General features: G+C 49.1%; 1 protein-coding gene across 1 annotated transcript in view; it reads right to left on the bottom strand.

Annotated features, from left to right (window-relative positions):
- Positions 1-27,038, bottom strand: part of ANTXR1 (ANTXR cell adhesion molecule 1) — a 258,758-nt gene that overhangs the window by 48,525 nt on the left and 183,195 nt on the right. The window contains exon 17 of the mRNA XM_075535944.1: positions 21,934-22,014. Within this exon, the coding sequence (XP_075392059.1) occupies positions 21,934-22,014 (81 nt within the window). The remainder of the gene's footprint in view (positions 1-21,933; positions 22,015-27,038) is intronic.

The following is a 27,038-nucleotide window of genomic DNA, read 5'->3' as shown; positions in this document are numbered from 1 at the left end:
CATCCTGCGCTATCAGGACAATTGTTAGGTTTGAATCCATGATTATAGTCACGGGGTCAATCCATCTTTTTCGGTGACCCTCCACTTTCCGAAGCCTATTGTCCTCTCCAAGGACTGGTCTCTCCTGATTATCAGTCCAAAGTACATGAGACAGAGTCTTACCAATCTGGCTTCTAAAGAGCATTTTGGCTGTGCTTCTTCCAAGACAAGTTTGGTCTTCTGGCAGTCCATAGAACTTTCTGGATCAATTTTCTGCTGTCGTCCATATTCATCGCCCAGCTTTTACACACATATGAGGCAATGGAACATACCCAGGCTTGAGTCAGGCCCCTCTGAGTCTTCAACATGGCCTCCTTGCTCGCCAGTACTTTAAAGAGGTCTTGGGCAGCAAGTACGTCCACTGCAATACATCATTTGATTTCTTGAAATATGCCATTTGCTTTCTTGACTGCTCCTTCTATGAGCACTGGATACACATCTAAGAAATGAAATCCATAACAACTTCAATTTTTGTCCATTTATCATGATGGTGTCTCTTGGTCCAATCATGAGGATTTTTGCTTTGTTTACATTGAATTGCAGTCCACACTGAAAGCTGCAGTCTTTCATTTTCATTAGCAAGCGCTTCAAGTCCTTCAGCAAAGTTATGTCTTCTGTATATTTCAGGTTATTAACAAGCCTTCCTCCAAACCGGATGCTGTGTTCTTCATATAGTCCCGTTTCTTGGATTATTTGCTCAGCATACAGATTGAATAAATATGGTGGAAGAATACGACACACCCTTTCCCCGATTTTGAGTCATGTGATATTCCCCTACTTTGTTTTGAATGACTTCCTCTCGTTCCATGTGCAGGTTTCACGTGAACAAAATGAGGAGTTCTGGAATGCCCGTTCTTCTCAGTGCTAGCAATAGTTTGTTGCCCACCCCTCCCCCCCAACTAATGCCTTTGCCGAGTCAATGAAACACAAGTCAGTATCTTTCTGCTATTCTCTGCTCTCAACCCAAACTCATCTGTTGTCAGCCATGATCACCCACATTCTACATCCTCTCTTAATCTGGGTGAGTTTCTGGTAGATCCCTGTGGATGTACTGCTGGAATTGTTTCTGAATTATCTTCAGCAACACTTTACTTGCATGTGATTCATTACATTGTTCAATAATTTCCTCATTCTGTTGGGTTGCTTTTCTTTGGGTGGGCAACTATGGATCTCTTCCTGTTGGTTGGCCAGGTAGCTGTCTTCACATTTCTCGGATAGATGAGTGAGTGCTTCATCAGCCTGTTGAAATAGTCACATCGGTATACTGACCAATTGGGAGCCTTGCTTTTTGCTAAAGCCTTCAGTGCATCTTGGACTGTTCCCTTTAATACCATTCATTCATTTAAAAAAATCATTTTATTGGGGGCTCATATAACTCTTATCACAATCCATCCATCCATTGTGTCAAGCACATTTACACATCATCATTTTTAAACTGTTTTATTTCTACTTGAAATACCATTAATTCTTGATCCCATGTTACCTCTTGAAATTGTTCAACATTGACCAATTTTTTTTGGTACAGTGAGTGTATATCTTCCTTCCATCTTCTTTTGCTGCATCTTGAATCCTTCAGAATTTTTGCCTGTACACAATTTCAATATTGCTTGGATGTTTTTCTTAAGTTAGTTCAGTTTAAGATATGCTTAACACATTCTTTCTTTTAGTTTTCTAACTCTAGGTCTTTAATGCCCCTGTCATGACAGCATTTTACTTTGCCTTCTCAAGCTGTCCTTTGAAAATCTCTATTTAACTCTTTGACTTCATCATTTCTTACCATTTGCTTTAGCTGCTCTATGATGAAGAACAAGTTTCAGTGTCTCTTCTGACATCCACTTTGATCTTTTCTTTCTTTCTTGTCTTTTTAATGACCCTTTGCTTCCTTCATGAATGATGGTCTTGATGTCATCCCATTGCTCCTCAGGTCTTCTGCCATTAGTGTTCAATGTAACAAACCTGTTCTTAAAACTCAGGTGGGATATACTCAAGGTTGTGTTTTGGCTCTTGGGGCATTGTTTTAAATTTCTTGAGCTTCCACCTGAACTTACATACGAGCAGTCGGTGGTCTGTTCCACAGTCAGCCCCTTGGTTGGTGCTAGCTGCTAATACTGAGTGTCTCCATCATCCCTTCCTGTGAATGTAGTCGGTTTGATTTCTGTGTATTCCAGCATCACAGCCAGAGGCAAACCCTCACAGTATGTCAAACTGACAGATACGTGATGGATTAAAATAAGTCCATAATGAAAATGTGAGATAAGTATGTAATGAGGGTTAAAACTGCAGTCTTGACTAGGCTCCAAGATCTATGAGATGCTAAGGAGGTGTGTAATCACACAATGTAGCTTTACAAGGAAACCGCTGCAGATTGGTTCCACGATGCTAAACCATCTCAGCCAGCTGAAGGGTTGAAGAATGGGCCAGGGAATTTCTGGGCGAGAAATCCCCTGTGCTGTCAGCTCCCTGACTTGCCCATCAGGAGGAGAGGGGAAGGGTTCTATGAGCTTCACCGCAGGCCTAGCGGATGGTGGCCCCCTGGGGCTCCTGAGAGAGCTTGGCAGTGGGCTTCCTGAAGGTGAGGACAAGTGTGGAAGAAAGCTGAGGCAGTCAGTGGCCGCAGGATAGATGTAGCACTGGGCATGGCCTGCCCATGTGTTGTGTGAGTGTGTCCTATGGACCAGACATGGGCCATGTGGAAAGGAGAGACAGTGGGGCATCTTTTAGGATTGGGTCCAATAGAGCCATCTAGAGAGACTTGAGAGCAAGAAGCTGGAGGGAACGGCTAGATTGCTTTAGTTGGTGGGAAAATACACAAGAAAACACTGGGTGTCAAGAAACTCCTGCCACACCAGGGAAAGTGCAGGAGAGAGCATCCTGCAGGAAGCGCCCGAGATCATGGCAGAGAAAAAGAGCCAGCATTCACCGTGTGGCCCCAGGACGATGCCAGCCTGCTTGTAGCAGAAACAGTGAAAGGAAGGTCTACGGTACTTCCTCTTCTTTCTGCACGTGTCTAGGAGGGGTAAGAAATTGGCTAGCCACCATATCCCGCCTGTTCTTATCCCTCCATATCCATTCTCATCCAACTGTAACTTCCAACTCGGCTGAGGGAGAAGAGGCGATTTATCACTTATGTTTGAGGTTTTGATTCACCTCTTGGACTGGACTTTCTAACAACTGAATTTGGACTGTGTTCTGGTAGCGGACCAGACGCTAGCCTTGGTGTACAGAAAAGTACGGGGCCTATCAAATTTAAATGATGGGGGGAGAAAAATCTCCCGATGAATGAAGTAAGAAGGGGTGGAAACACCAACCAACTTTTCATTTTGCTCAAGACATGAAGTGCTTTGTTCTGATGTGGGGAAGAGCAACACTGCTAGGCGAGCTGGGCACAGAGGACTGGATTCTGCTTGTGGGGTGGGCGATGGCTGGGACTCCCCAACTGGGGGGGGGCATCATCCTCTACCCCTTCCTCAAAGGCATCAGACATGCTCCCCTGCACGTGGCTCTCACACTCACTGTCTCACACACATTCTGCACCTTTTCTCAGCTAGAGTTGTCTGTTACTCAGTAAGAGACATTGGCCTTAACCTGCCCGCGCTGAGTCCCGCTGACGAGGGATGTCTCCTGAGGTTGCTAGAGGAGTCAGAAGAGCTGGGAGCTACTCTCTCGAGCCCCCTCAGCAGCTCCATGGTGGCAGTGTTTGGTGTCCCACCCCTGCTGGCACTAGGTGTGTGTGTGTGTGTGGGGGGGGGGGAACATGGGCATCTGCTCAGAACTTGTAAAAGTCAGAGAAAAGGTTGACTGGACCCCAGGGCTTCTGACGTCCAGCTCTTTCCACTAACCACATTTGGAGACTCTGCTAGGTGTTGCCCTGACACTCTGAGGTGGAATTTATGCATAAGCATGAGAGAACTACATCTGGGCATTTAACAGAGTGTCAGAGACGAGAGTCAGAGGACCCGCCAAGTTAGGTTTCCATAGGATGAGCTTTTCCAGGGTGGAACGCGGGCAAGGCCACTGGCCTGTGCACAAGGTAACAGAGTCACCGGCAATGAGTGACATCCTATGCAGAAGGGGTTCCTGTAAGCTTGTTGACAATGTGCACCATTTTGTGTGGGAGTTTCTTAGTATTCAGGTGTGTGTGTGTGTGTGTGTGTGTGTGTGTTGGGGGGTGGGCAAATGAAAGCTTGGTCTCTTTAGAAAAATAAAATTTTTATTGGGGTGATCATTGTGTGTGTGTGTGTGTGTGTGTGTGTGTGTGTGTGTGTGTGTGTGTGTGTGTGAGCTAGGAGCACGAAGCAGGCATAGATGGTCTCTTGGGTCTCTGTCTCAGAAAGGCAGCTGGCCATTTGGCTGAGTAGACCATCGCAGCCTGCCCCGTCTTGAGGAGGAAGCTTAGCCAGGGTCTGCCGGGAGTGCCTGAGTGACAGACCCTGCTGTGTAAGCCCCAGCTGAAGCCCTTTTGTGCATAGGCAGGAACGGGCTATAGGCGTAAGCCTCCTAGAGCAATGGCTCCAGTGATTAAAGGGTTCTTTAGTTCGTACTTAGTAGGTTGTTTTTGTTGAACACCTACTGCCCACTGCAGGTTGTACTAGGTGGTTTGCAAAATTAAACAATTCAATAACAAAGAGATGGATCCTATCCTATCTTCTTTAAAGTTCAGTTACATACATTTTGTGATTCTAAAGCACAGGTTAAGTTCAGGGCCCCCCATCTGGGCCCATTCTCAGATATCGCACCTACAAGTTAGAGCTAATAAACGGAACCAAACCAAACCAAACGGAACCAACTGCTGTCAAGGCAATTCTGGCTTATAGCTATCAGGACACTAGAAATGGGCACTGCCCTCCAGCCAAGCTTGGCGTGGGGTGAACTCTACCTTGCTGGGGCTGCCCTGGCCTCTTCCTTCATGGATTCCACCCCCCCAAAGTCCAAAGAGCTGTAGTTTCTACCCACAGCTAACAAAAATACCACGTATGAGGTCAAGAGAAATGCTCCTTCCACCTGTCAATTCCACGGAGCCCTCTGCCTCCCTTACTTACTTCTTTCTCCTTGCTCTTGGTGTTTATAAAAAAAGTCTCATTCCAGCTTCCCCTATTCTCCATGAGGCCACTTCTCGGGCACCCCCATATGCGTGCTGTTGGAGGGCTAAAAGGTAGAACTAGTCGGCTGTTGAGTTTGTGTGACTCGGGTGACCCTATGTGAGTCAGAGCAGAACTGTGCTTCATGCGGTTTCCAAAGATGGATTTTTGTAGAACTAGATTTGGGCTTTTCATCTGAGGTGCCTCTATGTGGTCTAGATCCTACAACCTTTTGGCTAGCAGCCCGACACATTAACGGTTTGACCCACTCAGGAACTCAAACGGGGTAGAAGCACCCATGGAAGGCTAAGCATGTGTGACATAAAGCTATGCTAGGATGGGTCTGAGGCAGATCAAGACCAAACCAAGCTCACTGCCATCCAGTTGATGGCATGTTATGGCGACCCTGTGGGTGAGGGTAGAACAGCCCCTGTGGGTTTCTGAGTCTGTAGCTCTTCACGGGAGTAGAAAGCCTTAGAGGAGCTGGTGGTTTTGAACAGCTGACCTTGCAGTTGGCAGCCCAATTCATTACCCCTGCACCACCAGGCCTCACCTTAGATGCAGATGCATCTCCCAAAGTGCTAGAAAGACCAGGAAGACTTCTAGAGAAGAGGCCCCTCTGGGTGAGCGACACTGTGAGGAGAGAGAGGAGGGCAGGGGGTCTGGGAATAAGGAAGGCACATCGGTTGACCCCACACGTCAGAGGGACATCTGCTCTGCTGACTGACCATGGACGGTGACAGTGGGGTGACCACGGTGGGCTGCGGAGAACAGCACTCCCAAAGCCCTTTCCATGGGAGTCAGTCTGAAGTGATGCTCTGTCACACGCGATCAGCCCTTTCCAAGTGCAGGAGAGGCTGCCTCAGATACTCCCTTGGGCGAGTCCCAAGGCATATTACGCTTATTAAAGCTTCTTGGATGTCCTGGGGAGGAAAAACAACACAACAACAACACCCCTTAGCAATGTTAAGTGCTGCCATTTCCAAACTTCTTTGACACCTATGAGCGGCTGTGTTGTGGCTTAAGCCTCCAGCCAAACACACTTTGTGTGGGCAAGCAGTGGGAAGCCCAGGAAGGTTCCAGAAGGGAGCGAAGTTCACAGCTGTGAAGAAGAGCCGGGAGGGCGTGGAGTGGAGCAGATGCAGACAAGCCAAACACCTGCTGCGGCGCTTGACCCTCCCCTCCCCCCCGCTGTCCTGGGCAGAGACAGCATTTGGTGGTAGGGGAAAAAGGGTGAGTTTGCATTCCTTCACACGGAGAGCACGGACTGCCCTGAGTGGTCTTGACCGCGCGACGCACGAGCCAAGACAATGTTTTCCCTGGCTGGAGAAGCCGTCTATACGTACGCAAGCAGGCATACATGTTTGCTGAGTGACAACTGTTTTTTGACCTCCTGTCCTCCCTGCTTTTCTGTGTAGCCAAAGCCTGAGCACCCTGGAAGAACTTAAGTCACACTTTGTTTCTGAATCTCTGTGGGCCAACCTGGGCTCCAACTTTCCTGCTCCACCCGGATTTCTCTCCTCTTCGTCTTATTATCGGCAGCAAACAGAGAAGCCCTTCCTGAGGCTGCGCGCCGAGGCTTGCGCGTGGCGATGAGGCGGCACTTGTACCACTGGCACGCTACACCCCCAGCAGAGCTTCCAGGCTAAGACAGACGAGGAAGATGGGCCTGGCGGTCTACTTCTGGAGAGCCTATCGGCCACACCAGTGGACTGTTCAGCCCAACGCTAGAAGAGGGTCCCACGAGGCTAGCCGGCACTCCAACCCCACTGTGGCTACCAATGGACTCCCGTGTCCTGAGGGTTGAGACAATGGTGTGAGGCCAGCTAATGTTGTATTCCGTCATACCTGGGGTTGCCGTGATTGGATTCCGTTTGCTGGCAACTCCCCACCGTAACATCTGGTCCTTAAATAAAAGTTCCCTCCTTGCCTTCCTCCTCCACCCCAACTCCAGAGTGCCTGCTCTCCAGGATGGAGTGTTCGGTTCATCCTTTATGTTTGGCATCTGTGGCCAGGCATCCTCCTGTTGTTGTTTTCTCTTGCCCACCAAGTGGTAGCAGGGAAAAGAAATGTGCAGGCCACTCATCTTCCTGCCAATCCCCAGGTGAGACAGACAGAACAGAATCGCCTCTCTTGCGTTTCCATGGAAACAATTGTGGAGTACAGCAAGGCCTCATTCTCCATCATGGATGTGCTGCTAAAGGCCACCATGATCATCTAAGAAGCAACCGCTAGGCCGGAGAGTGGACTATGTGGACATTGGTCTGATGTCAGGGTAGAAGATGGCGGATCATCACAAACGGAGGATGATTGCCTATGACATAACTGCCAAATGAAATCATTACATAACTGCCAAACCACCGAGACTGAGGGTCTATGTGAGTTGACATACCACACAAAACCGTAACCATCACAGCCAATGTTACTCTCTCCTCCCTCCTCGGCAGTCATTACTCTCAGAAATATATCATTGGTGCATACGAGTCTCAGATAGATTCCCCCGCCCCCCACTGTCCTCAAAGCAACATTGCAAATTATGAGATTGTCGGTAGGTGAGGGGACAGATGTGGAAGGCTACTTGTAATTACAAGTTGCCATTATTGCTCAAGCTCATTTCTTTTGGAAAAATGGAGATCCTTCTTGCTTTCCAGCAATGTTTCAGAGATCACGCAGGGCACATAACCCCATCAATGAGCCAATCTGAAAACCTGAAGGAGTTTCGGCGGCACAAAGGTTAAGAGCTCGACTGCTCACCAGAAGGCTGACAGCTCAGGTCATTCACTGGTCCTGCAGGCGCACAGCCCTGGCACGCGGTTCTGGTCAAAAGAAACCCAACAGGGGCAGCTGGACTCTAGCTCGCGGGTGCCTGTGAGTCGGAATCTACAGGCTGACGACATTGCATCACAGCAGCTTAAAACAAAGTCTCCATTGCTACCAGCCTTCCCCTCCACTGTAGGGCTGAGGGCGGGGAAGAAGCAGTGCAGAGACCCCTTGAAATGCCAGTTGGCTTGAAAACCCCTCTCTAGTGCTGATTGGATCCTGCAAGACTTCTGGTTTGGGACAGGAACCAGCCTCGGCAGGGATATTATCTATTGAGGTTTTTCTCTGTTATTTTTGTTGTTGGGGTTTGTTTGTTTCTTGATGTTGTTTTGTATGTATCTTTCTGTATGTGAAATCTAGGACAGGTCACTCTATAGAGACAGTAACTGGATGTAACTAGGGCCATGGCGGGGGAGAGGTTGCGGGGAAATAGCTAAGAACGATAATGACAAGAAAGAAAATGTTCTGAAATTGTGGTGACGACTACACAACTGTTCTTAAAGTGATTGAACTGTTGAATTGTATGATATGTGAAGTATATGCCAATAATACAAAAAGGAAATTACTCATTTAAAAATAAACCACGTCCCCTCCATTCTCTCTAATCCTCCAAGCTCTTGGACCCTGTACCCTTGTGCCTGGTGCTTCTGGGGAAGGTTGATAAGAAGCTGGGTTTTGTCAGGGGAGGAGATCTTGTGTCATGATTTACAAAGAGAGAGAACTTCAAAAATCAAATTTCTGCCACTGGAGGTGGGGGTGGGGTGGGGGGAGAGAATCACACTTGGAAGTAGATCCAAAGTAAACCTATGATTAATAGGGGGAGAGCAAGAAAATTATTACAGGACTAAATGATCCCAAAGTAATTTTCCTTCTGGCACATAGGGCCCTAGATCTACTATCAGCCTAGTCTTAGATGTGATGTCCATGGATCGGGCAGGCTTCACAACAGATAAAGAAGTCTCACTGGAGGCTGCACTTTGAGATACCAGGCATTCCTTTCAATTTTGGAATCCACAGGAATCGGAACTCACAGCAGCCCTGCCGGATGATACTGGGGTTTTGAAATGGGCAAGTCTGGCCTGGTTAAAGTCACAGAAGCCTCATCGTTGCTTAGGCACAGCAGGTGTGAGAGGTGGACATGAGGGTTTTTGCCTGATGTGAACAACTTCTAAGGTGCACCCCCTGTGCTAGAAGATTCTGTTTACATACATGTATAAAAAATACTTGCAGCCAGAGCAGAAGAGTGAGGGGCAGAAGTTAGCTGGTGCAGTGATGGGTGGCCGAGGAAACCAGGGATGGTGGTGAGGTATGGACTGTGCACAAGCGGACGCAGGTGGCCACAGTGCTGCAGTTGCAGAGGTGCCTACATCCACGGCGGGGCTTGTTTCCACCATGACCGGGGAAAACATTCCCATTCCCACCCATCTCTCCCTACGTCCATGTCTACGAAACCCAACTTTGCTTGGCCAGAACGACTCCTCCTGAGAGAAAGAGGAGAAGAGAGAACACTTTTTGTCTTGTATGGTGACAGGAGTGATTCCACAAGGGGTTTTCCATTGGACCACGTTTACTAGTTATACCACTAAGAGGAACATGTATCTGCCAATATGTCCAGTTTCCCAGACTCTGTGACATTTAGAGTCTCCCATATTCGGTTGTGGTTACAGGAGATTTGTTACCATTTAATGTTTGTATCCAACTCAGATCCACGGAGTCCTTGAAAATGAGGCATGCCAGTATTGAGCACGGCCAACAGCTCAGTGACAGCTGTGAGCACCATGTCACGACTCTCAGTGGGGTGACCAATTCCATATACTTGGAGAAAAGGGAAAAATGGACAGCCCTTTGGGAGGCTAGAGGTTATCACCCTGAATTTTGAGGATGGTTTTGCTGTCAATGTAGACAAAAACACTAAACAATGAACAAATGTCATAAAAATTAATAGGTAAAGTGAGGCAATCAACTCATCTTGGAAATTTGTTTTTATTACACTTTTGATTCTCAAATTAAAAAAAAAAAGGTCAAAGAGTTGTTAATCAACGGCCCTGAGAAATGCTATAGATCGCAATGAACAGTTCCGTGTTTTAATAACTCTTAGAGGATCTCACGTTTTCTGAGGGACAATCTCGCGCACACGTTCTATTGAAAGTAGGGGGCTTCTTTCAAAGGCTCTCTGTGTGCAACGACAAGGCAGTTGCCTTTGGAGGCATCTGATCCTTGGCGGTGCAGAGTTCTCAGGTGGTTGCGATCTGCAAGGGCAGCAGTTCAAAGTGCCCAGCTCCTCCTTGGCAGAAACATGAGGTTTCTACTCCTGTAATGAGTCACAGTCTCAGAAACCCACAGGGGCGGGTCTGCCCTGTCCTGTAGTCTACCTATAGTTCTACACTGTCACCGTGAGTTGGCATCAACTCAGTGACAGTGCATTATAAAAGTTTACAAATGGTGGTGACCTCATGGAGAAGCCCTGGTGGCAGAGTGGTAATGCTCTGGGCTGAAATCCACTAGGTCAGTAGCTGGAAACCAGCAGCTTCCCCTCAGGAGAAAGAGGGGGTCTTCTACTCCCGTTAACAGTTCTAGTCTTGAAACTCATAGGGGCAGTTCTACCTTGTCCTAGAGGGTCTCTATGAGTTAGCAACGACTTGAGGGCAGTTGAGTTGGGTGATCTGTGGAAGCTGCAGAAAGAGTCATAGCCCCTGGGGCACAGAGCAGAGTCAGTTACCCTCTCTGTGCTGAGAAGGAAAAGTAAGAACAAAACAAAACAAAGCAAAAAAAACCCAAACTGGTAGAGGAAATGCAAAGTCAGCACTGACAAAACAAGATGGTGCAATGAATGATGTGCTGAACTCGGACTGGACAATAGTTGAGGGCGGGGGTGAGGTAGGGAGGAAGTAGAATTCAGTTGAGAATGGGAAGGGTTTGGGTAGACCAAATAGTGGAGGAAGCAGAGCCAGGGGTTGGGATGTGGCTCCTTTCCCATCCCTTCTACACTGCCATCCGGGCCTCCTCTTCCAGCTCCTCTCACATGCTCCGCTCTTTCCCATCTGGGCTCTGAGGCTACTCTTTCCAACTAGAAAGCCTTCCCCCCAGTCAACAGGGGAGCTCATCCTTCAGGCACCAAATGATCCCCCTCCTTTGGCGGTCCTCCCAGAGCCCCTGTGCATTCAATCTTATTCTGTGCCCCCAGAGAATCCCAGACTCCTCCTACCCTGCATCACTCATCACGTCCAATCGCAACTCAACACATGGCCATTTCTTATTCCTTCGGTGTCCTCTCCACAAGAGCAGGGCCCTTGCTCAGGACCTCTGTGGAGTGACTAGGAATTCTCTGCCCAAACATGAGGCTAGTGGTCAAGAGTGGGGCGAGGAGAGGTGGGATCAGGGAAAGCAAACGAATGGAAAAGCTGGTGTGGAAGGGCGTCAGAGTTTCTATCCTCTTCCAAACCAAACCCAACTCACGGACATGGAGTCAATTCTGCCTCATAGCGATCTCTCTTAGGAAGCGTTTAAAAATAGCAAGGTGCTGGGTGGTGGGAGAGGTAAGAGGACAAGAGGTCAGTGGCTGGGTCCCAAGGATGACCCCTGCCCTCCAAAGCATGCTGGTTTACATCCGGTCTTATTTCTCCTCCAGAGATTAAGGCTGAGCATGACTACCACTTTGCTCTCCTGACCTGGTCTGAGGATTCAGAGCGAGCCAGACAGCAAAGAGCTTGGGGGTTCTCGGGTCACCACTTCCATTAATGCTCGCTCGTGTCTACCTGAACAGAGCAAGCACCTTCTCGAAGTCCCTGTTTCCCTACATACAAAAGGAGGTAAAGTAGGGGAGGGAAGAGGCAGAAACGAAATAATGTACCCGGGCAGGCACTGCGGTCTCTTCACCCCCTCTGGAGAAAAGTTCCAGTCCATTTATGAGCCCGAGAGTCTGTTTGAGGTGGGGTGAGCATGAATCCCACAGGCCTCAGCAAGGGTCACGGCCATGCTATCGTCCAGGTCAGATTTTGCCATCGATGAGTGAGCCCAGCACTTGCTGGCCAGAGGGCAACTTTCTGCCAGTCCTGGTGGTTTTCAGCCTCCGTGAAGACACATCGCCAACTCAGAGCATGCGCCTAGAATCGATCATGTCAGGTGCCCTTAGATGGAGAAGTGGGCCCACAGAAGACAAGCGGTTAAACACCGCCTGGGAACAAAGCAGTAACCTCTTTAATGTGCACTTCAGTGAGATTTTGACCTTGCAGTTAAGCCCTACCTTGCCCAAATCCTGGCTCTGCTTGGAAGGAAAAAATGAGGTCAGAGAGACTGAACAGGAGTGTCTGTATTACCCAGCCCTGTCTCATTCGGCCTCAGGGGTTACTTCTTCCTCGTTGGCTCTTTGCCACTTGACCCAGGGATGTGGTTGCTGAGGCTGCAGCTGTTTGGGAGACGAGGCAATGTGAAATGGAAGGCTTTAAGAGAAGGTGCAAAAGGATGCTGATAGGGGCGCGGGCATGTGTGCACGGGGAAGAGGGGTGCTCGAGTGCGGGGATTTGGAAGAGAGAGGGAGAAAGAGCAGGAGAGCCCACGTCAAATGCCTTCACATTTCTTTATTTATTTGGTGAGCCCTCCGACTTGGTGGGAAAGTTGGTGGGGTGGTGGTGGTGAAACAACAGCTAAAGATGGTATATATTTTGCAGGATCGACTCTGGACTTGACTTCTCTGAAAAAGTTCCCCGACATTCTGGGGATAGTTTGCCATCAACGAAGCAGGTTGTGATTTATGTCCTCAGGTGGTTCCCCCCCCCACCCCTTTTAAAAAAAATCGTGGTAACTATATACGTAACAAAACACCTGTCATTTCAGCACACGGACCGCTCAATAGATATGTTCATCCCTGTTTAAGCATCCCTATTCCTGCACTGTCCCTGCAGCTCACTGTCCCCTTGCCATTGATTTCTTTTTCTAAATTTCAAGAAAGGAAGCCAAGAATTCTAAGTACTCCCGTCCCTCTTCCAGGAGGCAGGGCAGGGAAGATTTCCAAGGATGAGAACAGAATGAATACTACTGAGAATCCAAGCATCAAGGGAAAGTGCTGGGCCAACACAAGTCATGCCCCCTAGCAATACTGCCTATCATCTGATGGTTTTGTTATTGTTTGTTTTGGTCTTCCTTAAATGATCCACGTTTCATCAGTTGATAAACTTTTTTTTTTTAAAGGCAGTCAGAGAGGAGTACTTTGGGTTTTCTCTCTAGATCTGTCAGGGATTCACAGCTGGGTGCTCAACAAAGCATGGAAGTGCCAGCCGTCAGTGGACTCCATGCTATAAGCCAACATCAACACTGACAATTGTGCAAAGGTTCACATAGGACTTCAATTTGCAGATTCTTGGCTCCCTTAGTCACTGATGACATAAGCAGAAGAGATGAATTCTGAGATCAAGCTTTTTCCTATCTACTGAGCTGTGATGAAAATCCCCTGGGATCAATTGATAGAAAGGGTAGGGGGTGGCGGTGGGTGGGAGCACTCACCTTTATTTCAGTGATTCCCGCTGGTCAATGTAAGTACAACCCGTGAAAGTGGAACCTTATGTAAGACAGAAATGTGTCACAGAAGGAACACTCCGATATCTTCTACTGAGACAAATGACAGACACGTGACAAGTGGCAAGGTGGACGCTTTGCTAGTCCTGGAAAAATAAGGCTGTGTCAACTAGAAGCCCGAAGTTCCGGCTCTCACAGACCTCACTGTATTTAATCCTGGCCCCGTGATGACGAGACTGTGAGGAAGGGGACAGTCAGGGAGGCTCTGGAGCTTAAGGAAGGCCATATGAACTTGAGCTTGCACATGCTGAGGCTGAAATGGTTGCAACTGGTTCCAGATCGTGTCACCTTCCTCCATGGCTGATCTCTGGTGTCTGCTTCTACGTCACTTCCGCTGGGAAGCCATTGTGACCCTCTCCACGGTATTACCAGGGCTCCAGTGCCTCAGGCACTCATTCTAGTCCCAAGCCTTTCACACCACATGGTACCGGGAACCATCACGGGCAGTGCAGGGCAGGGCTCGGTTGAGCCCCAGTGCATGGCACGGCTCACAGAAGGTGCTCTTCCAGTCATCTGTTGACTGCATGGAGGAGTCACGGAATCCCTAATGGGGACCTGCACATGGGATCACCCCGGGTTCAAGCACTAGCTCTGCCCTTTAGCAGCCGTGTGTCCTTGGGCCAGTTCTTCTCCAACTCAGGCACTGAACTCCTAGAAGCCGGGACTGAGTCCCAGTCTAATCGGGATCACTGGAGTCTGATTCTTAGTGGGAACTCAGAGATGCTGGGGAAAGAATGTTTCACGGAAGGCAGCCATGGCAGGTCTTAGAACTTGACAACGAGGGTGGAGGGGTGGAGAAAGAAAAGAACGAACGAAGTGAAGGGAGAGGGAAGGGGAAGGAGGGAAGAGAGAGTGAGAGAGATCTCTTTTCTCTGAGGTCTGCTATGGGGCAGGATGCTCTCTGCTTTCAAAGCACTGGGCTGAGGTCACTTCCCCATATCATGCTCTCTCCTCTCTGAGGTAAGCTGCCCAGAGCTCCTCCCCACCGCCACCATCCCCCCAACATCTCCTTAAGCCTCCTTGACAGTAGGGAGATACAGTAATGGGCTTATTGGAAACAGCTGTGCAGCACCGTAGCCCTGGGGCTGAGCTCTGGGAGAGGATTGCACAAGCTCTGGGGCTGAGCTCCGGGGGCGTTTCAGCGTTGCTTGTGTGCTGTGTGTGTGTGTGTTTCCCTGGGCCTTGCACAACAAGCTCAGCCGTGCATCTCAGCCTTTCACTCTTGCCAACAGTGATGGAAGGTGCCAGCCTCCTGAGCAGAGAGAAACCAGGGCGACAAAAGCACAGACCACAACCAAGTCTCCTCCAGGGCCATGTGAAGAAGGGGCTCAAGCCAGGGTCAACCATGAATGGGGAGGGCTAGTCTCGGCCAGGAAAGACACCAGTTGTAGTTTCTCTGACCCCCACCACTGGATTCTTTAGCTAACTAGTTATGACACTCTGTCCAAGATCACACGGCTAGATGGGAGCATGGATAGGAACCACCTGCCTGGTCGGAGAGGGAACGCACCTGAAGACTGTCAGCATCCACGTCCCCTGGGCCTACAAACTGTACGGTTTCTGAAGAAGCACGGAGAAGTTGCCTTGCAATCGTGCCGAGGAGGAAGCTAGGAAATTGGACCAGATCCCTGGTTCTCACTCCTGGAGGCCCTTCAGGGAACCCTTCACGTCCCATTGTCCGGATCGCACAAGGCCCCAGGTGGAGGAAATTGTTTACTTTCGCTTGGTGGCTCCGAGGGAGAGAGGCCTGGAGATCGGTTTCTATAGAAATTATAGCCAAGAAAACCCAGGGGCGCAAGTTCGTATGGCCTGCTCAGTAACACATGGGGTCGCTCTGAGTTAGAAGTGACTCAATGGCTACAGGATGTGGTTGGGTCCAGACCCCGTCCCAGGTCAGTTCAATCCGGCCCTTTGGGTGGGACTGGGAAGCAGTTCTTTAAATTCCAGAGGTGGTGATTGGATGACCTGATGGCACATCTCCGGATTAGGTGATCTCTGGGCTTCGAAGTCCCCTTACATTCCGGTGTTTGAAATGAGCACTCAAGGGCAGTATACTCTCTGCCGCTGACAGGACTTCTCGGCAACTAACTGGGGCTTCCCATTCAGACTTGATCCAGACTCTTGTTCCCCAGGTGTTCTATGGAGAAAATGGGAAAGCCCTGGCTTGGCGGGCAAAGAAGTGTAGGAACCTTTGACTTAGAATCCCAACCTCTCAGGGTTAGCTGACCCTGCAAGATTTTCCTGTTCACTGGTTTCCCAAGTGTGGTCTCCAAGCCAGCAACCCTGGCATCACCTGGGAGCTTGTTAGAGATGTTAATTCAAGCCTCATTTTAGACCTATTAAGTCAGTGGTTCTCAACCTTCCTAATGCCGTGACCCTTTAAGATAGTTCCTCAGTTTGTGGTGATGCCCCCCAACCATGAAATTATTTTTGTTGCTACTTCATCACTGTCATTTTGCTACTGTTGTGAATCGTGCATCCACTGTGAAAGGGTTGTTCGACTTCCAAGGGAGTCGTGACCCACAGGTTGAGAACCGCTGCAATAAGTCAAAGACCGTGATGCTAAGATGTAGCCATCTGTGTACCAACACGTTCTTCATGTGACTCTGGTGCTTAAGTCTGAGAACTTCTGCTCTGATGAGGGAATCCCTCAAGATGGAATCTACTTCACAGACACTTCTACTTGGTGGCTCTAGTCTTGTCCAATGAGACAGCCCAAGTAAGTCCAAATCACCAGTCACACTTGAGAGTTTAGGATCAAGGAGTTCTGGTTTACTATAACACATGGGTGGGGGCTTAGGGCGGGGAGTTGGAGGGTGTAAAGGGGAAACAATGTCAAGGAGTTCTACAAGGAAGAGAATGTTTTGAAACTGTGGACACACTTGTACAGTACTGCTTGATGTGATTGAACTATGGAAAGATAGGATATCTGTGTTAGCTACCAATAAAATGTTATTTTTTGGGGAAAAAATAGAAATTCAGCATAGGTAGGTCTATAGAGGCAGTAACTGGATTGCTAATTACCTAGGGCAGTGGTTCTCAACCTGTGGGTCATGACCCTTTGTGGTTCGAAGGACCCTTTCACAGGGGTTTCCTGATTCATAACAGTAGCAAAATGACAGTTATGAAATAGCAATGGAAATAATTTTATGGTTGGGGGGGGGGGTCACCACCACATGAAGAACTGCCTTAAAGGGTTATAGCATTAGGAAGATGGAGAACCACTGGCCTAGGGGCATGACTGGGCTACACGAGGAGAAATGGGAGCTAACAACTAGGAAAATAAGCAGAAATTGTTAAAAAAAAAGATGAGCTAAGAAAATGACCATATAAATATCTATCTTAAAACATTCCCTAGTAAAATGGGCCAAGGATGTGTACAGGCAATTGACACAAGAGAAAATCCATATTTGAGTCATTGCTTGACCTTACAAGTAGTAAAAAGTGAAAAATTAAATTCATTGCTTTCAAATTTTCCAGAATTCCAAACTCACTGTTCTGGAGTCTATTCCAACTCACAGTGGGCCTAAGGGCAGAGTAGAACAGAACCTGTGCATTTCTGAGGATATAAACCTTTATGGGGGCAAGAGCCTCATCTGGTTTTGAACTGCCGACCTTGTGGTTAGTAACCCAATGCATACCCCATGATGCCACCAGGGTTCAAGCCCCTGTCAATAGCTAGGTTTATTAATGTTGATGAGAGTCTCAGAATTGGGTTTTGTATAGAGCTAACGTGAGAGCCAATCTTTCCAAAGGGCGATCAGGCAAGATAGAGCACCGCTTTTCAGATTTGGCATGGTTTGATCATAGACCCCTGGACACCCACCAAAAAGAAATATCCATGAATGTGTGCCGAGATTTAGGGACGAGGATATTGACTGCAGCTCTTCCTGTAATAAACACTTACAGATAAGTCCCCCACAGAGAAGCACACATAATTATCATGGCACAGAAACACAACGGAATATGACACTGTTATTAAAATGATACTCTACAAGGACATGTAGTAGTACGGAAGAATATTAATTGTATATGGTTAGGAGAATAGGTTACCAAATAAAAATGAAAAACTCACTGCTGTTGAATTGATTCTTACTCATGGCAACCTTATAGGGCAGGGTAGAATTCCCCCTGTGGGTTTCGGAGACTGACTCATCTTTATCCTGCAGAGTGGAATGGTGGTTTTGAACTGCTGACCTTGCGGTTAGCAGCTCTATGCCACAGGGCTCCTAGGTTACAAAATAGGAGGCACACAATAATGGCCAAGAGATGACCAAATAAAAAAGCTACCACTACCTATGTTTCTTTTCCCTTTTCCTTTTCTCAAATGGAGTATTCTTGATTCCTTCAATCACTTGTCCATGAAAGGTGAGCAATTTTCTGAACTCAAAAGAGTTTATAAGTCTGAGGCACTCTCCTCAAATAAGCTTATGTGGGTTAAGTTCTAATTCCCACTGAGTCTTGCTTGGTTTTCATTAAATGTGCTCTGGTTTAATAAGGTGTCCTTTCAAGCATGGGTCTCACCTGCAGCATTTGGTGTTTCCAGAGACACCTTGGTGACCAGGAGCAACATTGCCAAGGTGATGCGCGTTCACTAGGGAGACAGATTGGATTGGGGAAGCCATACCAAGCCTTGGAAACAATATGCAAAGGCACAGAGATTCGGAAGGTTCTGGCACATTCAGGGACTAGAGAGTGATTCCTGTGGAGGGAGCATATTTGGAATGACCAGGGTACCAGGAGTGAAGGGGGAGTAGAAAGGTGATCCAAAACCCAACTCACTGCCATTGAGTTGACCCCTTAACAGACAGAATAGAAGTGCCCCATAGGGTAGCCTAGTGCTTCAACTACTGGGTCACCAGAACCCCTTAGTGGAAAGGCCTCCCCAAATCCAAACCAAACCAAACCAAACTCACTGCCCTGGAGTTGATTCAGACTCATAGTGACTCTGTAGAATGGAGTGGAACTGCCCCTGTGGGTTTCTGAGACTATCACTCTCTATGGGAGTAGAGAGCCTCATCTTTCTCCTGAGGAGTGGCTGGTGGTTTTGAACTACTGACCTTGCTGTTATCAGCCCAATGTGTAACCACAAAGCCACCAGGGGTTCTAAATCAAGCCTTTTTGTGCTCTTTGCACGTTTGAGGCTGGTGAATAGCACGCTGAGATCTGTGTTTTAGAAAGAGCCTTGCGGTAGTTTGTGGCCTGAAAGTATGAAAGGCTTAAGCAAAATATATATATATGCTTGGTGAACTTTAAAAAATTTAGGATTAGAGGCCTTGCTGGCTTTCTACTTTAAGTGGCTTCTTCTAGCACCTTCTCTATTAATGACTTAAAAGAGGATGTGCTGGTGGCTCCCCCAAACAATGGAACCTTGATCCCTCAATCCCACCCGCCGAGCCTCCAGGCACAAAGGAGACTGAGGCTGTCCTGTGTGTGTCTCTGACTGTCATCTATTTCATGCATGCCCTGACCCTGGGCTTGACAGCTCTGAGGAAGTGGGCAGCCCTCCCCGGGAAGGGCTCTGAGCACTGCTTCCCTCAGCCCGTTTCTCTGCAGTGAAGCCCCTCATCCCTTGTGGCAGCCTCCCAGGGGCTGGTGGTGGCCCTGTCTTTATCTGAAGGGCCGAGGTAGGTCCACTAGGGGGCGCAGCTGCAGCAGACAGGGTCTGAGAAGGAAGAGGTGCCAGGTTTCTGTGAGGTCAACATATGTTTGAAGTCATTTAAAAATGCAACCGAAAATGCCATGAGGTACTTTTTGTTTTTGTTTCACAGGAAAACATTCAGAACCTGTGACTCTGGCTCACAAGCACATGCCTGGATGGAGTAATTTTTGTGTTTATGGAAAATGTGGTCGGGCCCACAAATCACGGCTAAGGAACTCTCCGTCATCATCGGGCCAGCAGGGCAGGTCTGCAGAAAGCCTCGGAAGCTTTGGGGAAGCAAACGGGGCAAATACAAAGCGCTAAGAGAGGCCGTGCTTTCCTCACTCATTATGCCAAGTGGCCCTCATGCTACTTGGAACCCCCCTGCCAACTCATCTCAGAGCCGCCTTACATAGCTTCTTATGGCCACCAAGATGTCTGCAGACACTACCATGACCAGCTGCACCCACAGCTCCATGGACCTTCCAGTGTATTCGAATCCCGGGACTCCCTCTATCGCCCCGCACAGTTGCTGTACAGCAGCTCTGACTCACAGTAACCCCACTGGTGCCAGGGTCACTTGGGCTGGGCGCCATGGGGCTTTCCATGGCTGATTTTTCAGAAGGACGTCGCTCGCCTCCCCCGCCCCACCTTCACCCCCCCGAAGCAGCTCTAAGTGGGCTTCAATCTCCAACTCGCTGGTTAGTAGCCGATTGTGTGGACAGTTTCACCCCCCCGGAACTCGACGGCCTGCGTCTCAAGCCTGCTCTTCTGTGAGACCCGAGAATGTAAGTGCAGCGCGGCATTGCAGGTCTCCAAAGCACAGGTTCTATCTGAGCATCGTCAACACCATGAACGCAAAGGTGCCCTCAGCGTTAGCTGGTGGCTGAAGGAGATCCCATCGGTCTCCGTGGCTTTGCTCTTGGATTTGTGTGCCTGTTGCCTCTCCCATGCCAACAGGGCTCTCTTCCCCCCCACCCCTGCCCCATCCCGACCCCACACACCAAAAAGGGGGGTTGGTTCTTAGACTTGTAAATCATAGAATTTCTTTCTAGCTTTCCGCTAGCCAACGCCTCCCTCTCCTCAGGTTGAAACAGCTCATGAACGGGATCCTGGCAAACTGGTCAGCAGAGAACATAGAATGTTAAATTAATTGAATGGAGATGTTTTTCAACTGCTCTAAAATGATGATGATAACAATAATAATATAATAATCATAATAAAGTCAGGAAAGAGAGGGGAGCTAATACACTGTAACAGCATGTTCTTTCTTACATACAAAAAGTAGTGCTTCCAAACCTTCATTGGAGTGCTTCATGGCTTTTGATGATTCATCAGTGAGATGAGCCTCATGCATGGTGAAACTAAAAAGGCGCCTCAATTTCCCCACGGGAGCTAGAGAGATCATTTATAAGGCCAAACATTTCCTCCCCGGCCACCAAGTTCAAACTTGATGGTCTATGCTGCTCATGGCTGTTAAGTGAGAAGTTTTTAGGATTTGCTACTGAACGAAGAAAAGGGTGCTTGTTGCCATCTGCAGACAAAGGCATGGATCTCACACGAGCCTAACTGAGCCAGCCTTGATGGGACCCGGTTTCCTGTCACACTTGCCTCTTGTCTCTGCCACAGCACGGCACAGGCATAGCTCAGTGAGCAGTAGTAACCAAAGCCACAAACCACGCATTATCAAGGCAATGGAGTGTCACGACCTGCCTACCAGCCTTTGCTCTCGTGTCTCTTCGTCATAGCCTGTTGAAGCCAGCGTGGGCAGGGCGCAGTTGGGAGTGTATCCGGCACGCAGCTCTTGTAATATGGTTTGAATTTTAGCGTCAGCTGTCCACCAAGAAAACAGTCACATTATTTGTCGTTGATTGAGAGTGTGTGTCCAATAAGTTAGGATCATCTGTTTTGCACGGATGAGGTTGAGAGGGGTCAGCCAGGAGGGAAGAGGTGGGGATGGGAGGGTGAGAGTCAAACCTACGCTTGCCTGATCTTAAAGGCGTTCAAACGAGTCGCCTGTCATCAGTTTTGGGTTTACTCAGTTTGCATTCACAGAGAAGCAGAGGAAAGAGGCGCGTTGCTGACAGCGGAGGGAGAATTTGGTCCCATTGCTCTTTCAAACTTCTGGGAAAAGGAGTCTCGTTCTTATCACAAGAAAGAGCAGTGATTTGATTTCAGCAGAATGGAGGCGGTGCTCACTTTTGTTACTTACTGTCTGAACCAGATCCCATTACTCCACCTTTTGGATCCTCGCTTCCTCATTTACAGAGGGAGAGGGAAGGGTGACATGCTTTCTAAGGCCTCGGTGGGATCCATCTTCCCTCACCCCTCCAAGGTTGAAGACACTCCGCACTTGGCCCTGCCAGATTCTAAGTGGATGCTCCCTAGGCAGAAGATCCCTATGGTGCTGGACCTGCTGAGCTCAACACCTGCTGTCAGTGGTGGGAATTTTCTACAGTCCCTTATTCTCTTGTCCCCTCCTGACAGGGCTTACGCTCTGTTCTCCATTCCCGGCCAGATCGCCCTCCTGGCACGGCCCTAACCTGCAGCCAGCCCCACTTAATTGACTCTTTTTCCCTGTATATGAAGAAGCACATCCATGAAGCTAAGCCCGACATCGAGGTCTGTCAAAGCCGTAGGCAGGAAAGCAACTACGTCACAACTCAAGGTCTTGTAGAAGCCCATGTTTAGTCTGTAACCATCCAAGCTCTGTTGAGAAGACAGAGGGAGAGGGAACACATCAGAATGTGTGGGCTTGTTCGAGACGCCAATCATAGGTCCTACCGTGTCTCCCGGCTGTGGACGCATCACGGACACACGATCATATCCTTTCCTTAGGAGGACCCACAAGGCATCCAGTTTTCCCTGAAATGAAACAAACGCAGCGAGATGACACGTGAGACCAGGCCAGGGTCACCATACGTCTGCAGGTGGTTTTCTCTGCAAGCATGTGCAGTGCCATGGCAGGGGCAACGGGATGCTATGGAAGTGACCCTCTGCTCTCATGGCTCTCACTGCGGGCTTCATGAATGAGAAGGAGAAAGGAGACACGTAACTGGATTGGTGGTCATGATGTGCACACTCTGAGAGCTAGGATAATCCTACATTTGGAAACATGGAGAGGCTCATTCAAGAACTTGGCTTACCCCCTGTATCACTTGTCTGGCCACAAGTGAATCTTTTCAACGTTCACTAAGCTGTTGCTTCCATTCGGTGCCTGGCATTTGTACCTGACCAGGAGGGCAAGCCCAGGAAGGAACTAAGGGTGAAGAGTTTGACCAATGAAAAGGCTTCTAGGACAGTGGTTCCCAACCTTCCTAATGCCGCGACCCTTTAATACAGTTCCTCATGTGGTGGTGACCCCGTATGTGGCTTATCTGCTGTGCGCAAACCCGCCTGGAGGCAGATAGAGGAGTGGTGTCTCGGTTCCTAAGACCATCAGAAATATGATCTTAGGTGACCTCTGTGAAAGGGTCGTTCGACACCCAAAGGGGTCTCTACCCACAGGTTGAGAACCACTGTTCTAGGATGTTGCCTCCCGGCCACCTGGTTGGTTTGGTCACCTCCAGGTTGATGAGGAACCAGTCTCTCCCCCGCCCCATTTTGCATGTCAACAGAGTGATGACAGTCCTAATCAAAGACCTTTGTCTAAAACTGAGAAGAGTGAATCTGTGAGAGCCAAGGATGTGATAGTATTTCATACCCCCAAACACCCAAATGATTTGCCATTGAGTTGATCCCAACCCATGATGATCCCATGTGTGTCCGTGTAGAACTGTGCTCCATAGGGTTTTCCATGGCTGATCTAAAAAAATGCAGATCACCAGGCCTTTCTTCAAAGATGCCCGTGCGTGGATCTGAACCATCAACCTCAGGGTTAGGAGCTGTGCGCTTAACCATCTTGTGCTCCTGGAGGGACTCTCCAGTATGTGAGAAAGGTGGTCTAATGGCTGAATGTAGTCTGGCTTCTGCTACCCCAGACACTTCTACTGAAAGAAAAAGGACATCTCTGTAGCTCGTCTCTTAGTCTTAACTCTGGGAGGTGACTCTGTCGACAGGCGGGTGACTTTCAGACAGTAAGAACGCTGTGAACGATGTGTTGTTTCACCTCACCGTGAAGGTGGTGCTTTATGACAGCAGCAATTGGAAACAAGGGCTGCCCGTGTCAGTCACTGGCATTCTCTATGTTTATTTGCTTGTCATCTGTCTCCACCGGTGGAATGGCGCCAGCGCCAGGAAAACCCGACATGCCCTGGGCTTTCTCAGGAATGGAATGTACTGCAGCACCTGGTGCTCGACGCGCATTCACCGGTGGAGAGTGCGTACCTGTGGTCCTGCTATGTACCGGGCTGGGCACTTTTCATTACATGTCCCCTCATGTCCCCCGTCCCGACATTACAGAGAGGAAATAAGAGTCAGAAAAGTCAAGCGATTCCCCAAAGTCACACAGACTTTAAAAAGATGTCTTAAAAAGTCAGGAGTCGGCAAACTTTTGAGACAGAAGAGCCGATCCTGCCCCTTGTAACAATTTAAAACTTCCTCGAGAGCCATAGATGTATTTTTACCAAATGAGGAACATTTAAAGTCATGTTATCAGTGAAAGTGGGATAAGTCAGAGCCCCCTGTAGGCACCGAAAGAGCCAGTTGGCCGACTGCTGGTTTCTCTATCGGAGAAGACGTGTAAACCGGGACACGTCTGTGCAAGTGCCAGCCTCAAGTGCCTCCTGCGACACGGACACTGCAGATCCTTCCTCCGCAGGGCGCCGGGTCCGAGCATCTACACTGAGCTGCTCTAAAACATGGCTTCCTAACTCGGGCATGCAACCCCGGAAGCCATTAGGAAATTGATGGAGGGTGTTTGGACCAGACCTCTTATGCAATGCCATAGAATAACAAAAGAAGAGGTTAGCGTTAATTACTCATGATACAGAGAAATACTTCGTGAAAAGTTTGCTTCCGTGAAATGTGTAGGTGAGAGAGAGAGAGAGAGAGAGAGAGAGAGAGAGAGAGAGAGAGAGACACGGAGGCGGGGTGGGGAGGAGGCGGTCAGCATGACAGCACATGTAAGAGCAAGAGTGGGGGCCGGCAAGAACAGGGCTGTCTTACGTCCTGCCTCAAAATGCTCCCTGCATGTCTGACCGGGGTTCCAGTCAGAAATGTTTGGGAACACCGCTCTGGAGGCCTCGCTCTTCGTTCCCTCCTGCTGCAGCGACAGATCACCAGTGGATGGCTTGATTTTTCTCACAATGTACGAGGCTCACTCCCTCCCGCTGTCATCGAGAATGGAACAGGCCCTTTGGGTTTCCAAGGCGGTAACTCAAACCAAGCCAAACCCACTGCCCAGGAGTTGATTCAGACTCAGCAACTGTAGAATGGAGTGGAACTGCCCCTGTGGGTTTCTGAGACTATCACTCTCTATGGGAGTAGAGAGCCTCATCTTTCTCCTGAGGAGTGGCCAGGGGTTTCGAACTGCTGACTTTGCTGTCAGCAGCCCAACTTGTAACCACTACTCCAGAAGCCCAAACACAGGACGTCAGTCTTGGCAAAGCTTTCTCTCTCTGATGGCTCAGGAGCAAGGCCCTTGTCTCTACAGCTGTTGATTCCTGGTTCCTTGAAGATCTCTACATGTCTTGACATCTAGATCTTAGCCTGCTCCACCCTTCTGCTCCCTTATGATCTCAAAAGAGAGACTACACTAACCCAGCCTCATTAACAGATAAGAAAGACAACCCGTTCCCAAATGTCATGATGACCGCAGGCACCGGGTTTTACATATTTACAGCGCACATTTTTTGGGAGGCATGGTCAATCCTTTGCAGTGTCTCTGAATGGCTCTGCTAGCCAGCTGGGAGAATCCAGAGACCTCAAGTTCTTGTCCCAAAGCTTTTATTTGTGTGTGGAAGCATGAAGTTAAGAGAGTCATCTCTAAGACGTCATGCTCTAAAAATTGTTGTCTTCCGGTGGCTTATCTGTAGACACGAGTGTGTTCTGGAACACGGTTATCAAACACTGTCTGAGTGCTTGGGGGCTAAACTGTGTCTTGCAAAGTGTAGTGTTTATTCTCATCTCCTTTGGCAAGAGATTTATGAAACCCTCTGCGAACATCGTGAGGGACTTGGAATGCTGGCGAGAGGGGCTGCTGAGCTCAGCCCAGCGATCTGCGTGGAGTCGTTCCAATCATCGGCTACGTGTTTTCCTTTACTCTTCTTTGGGTCAGCGTTTATATTTCAGGGTACAACCTGGTGGATTTCCTAGACAAATGCCTCTTTTTCACCACCCCCCCCCATTTTTTTTGGAAAGACCAGCACAGACAGCCCCCAAGGTCCGTTTGTAACCATGTCTTATGCTGAATGTGTAGGCCAGCAGGAGCACGTGCATATTTTGCCTTACTTTGATGCAAGATTGGAGGCTGCTGGGTGCAGGACCCCCTGTTGGGCTGCTCACTGCAAGGTTGGTGGTTCAAACCTCCCAGCTGCTCTGTGGGTGAAAGATGGGGCTGTCTGCGTACGAAGCAGTTGAAAATAGTCATAGCTTGGGTCAGCCACACCTTAGTTCTTAATACTCCAAAGAGGTCTGGGCCCATCCTCAACTCTGGGCTGCCCCAGCCCTCTTCCTGCTCCTTGTCATTCCTCTTCAGTGCACTCACTTGCCTCAGTCACTCTCCGGAAACAGCTCCCGGCCAGGCCTCCAGTAGCATCTGGACAGCCAGTCGTGTCGGGCACAGTTAGGGCCCTGGTTCCTCGGAGAGGAGCTGACCTCCTGGCCTCCCCGCTGCACATTCTCCCTTCACCTCTGCCTACACGCGGTGTCCCCTGGGTCCTCTCTCTTCTGCTCCCTGTGACTGAGTCCTGGCCCTTAGCCTCAAGAATCAAACTTTCACCTACTGTGGGTGGCTCATACCTTCCTATGCCCAGTCTAGACCTCCAGATCTGGGTCGCCAATTACCTGACCCATCTGAATTGGAAGCAGCGTGGTGGCATCTTGGTTAAGGGCTCAGCTGTTACAGGGAAGATTGGCGGGTCAAATCTACCACGGGTTCGGTGGGAGCAGACGCCTGGCAGTCCAGTCGGCTCCTGAAAACATGAAAGCCTGGGGAGCTCTTTGGGGCAGCTCTGTTCGGTTGCTATGTGTTGGTCACAACAACAACAACAGCAACATCTTAGTTGTAGCGGAGATGTCTCAAGCGTATAGACAACCAAGCAAATCATGCACCGAATAAACATCTTCTCCTCAAAGTCACTCCTCCTTGGCATGGCCTGCCTCGGTCCACCCAGGCTGCCACACGCGGTACCAGAGAACCATTCTCATCTCTTCACTCTCCTCTTCTTCCTCACACTCGGCTTTTGACCGGATCTGTTTGCCTTTTCCTGTCCCCGCCCTGCTCATGGTTCCTGATATGCCCAGGCCTCCGTCACCTGCCACCCAGTCTGGGACTAGTTTCCTGACTGGTCTTTCACCTGCAGGATCCATTCTGCCACCTCCACCTCCGCATGTCGCTTTCTTTCAAGAAATGCCGGGTGCATTTTTCTTTCTTCAAAGATCTTTTTCCATCCATACATGATCATTGTCCATTGTTGTTTGTTGCAGAGGTTCACCTCATTGCAAGGGCTTCTTGGGACCCTGTGGGCCTCAGCTCCAGGGAATAGATTTGCACTTCCTGGGCTTATTCTGAACAACCTTGTTGGGGCAGTGGCTATGCGTTGGGCTGCTAAGTGAAAGGTCAGCAGTTCGAAACCACCTGCTGCTCCGTGGGAAAACAGATGAGGCTTTCTACTCCTGTAGTCTTGGAAATCCACAGGGCAGTTCTCCTCAGCCCTAGGGTCACCTTTGAGGGGACTCAGGGGCAGCGAGTGTGGTTTGGCTTTGGGGGGGTTTATCCTGTCAAGGCT

Source organism: Tenrec ecaudatus, chromosome 17, assembly GCF_050624435.1.
Source record: "Tenrec ecaudatus isolate mTenEca1 chromosome 17, mTenEca1.hap1, whole genome shotgun sequence".
NCBI lineage: Eukaryota > Metazoa > Chordata > Mammalia > Afrosoricida > Tenrecidae > Tenrec > Tenrec ecaudatus.
This window is presented reverse-complemented; position numbering and strand designations above follow the sequence as displayed.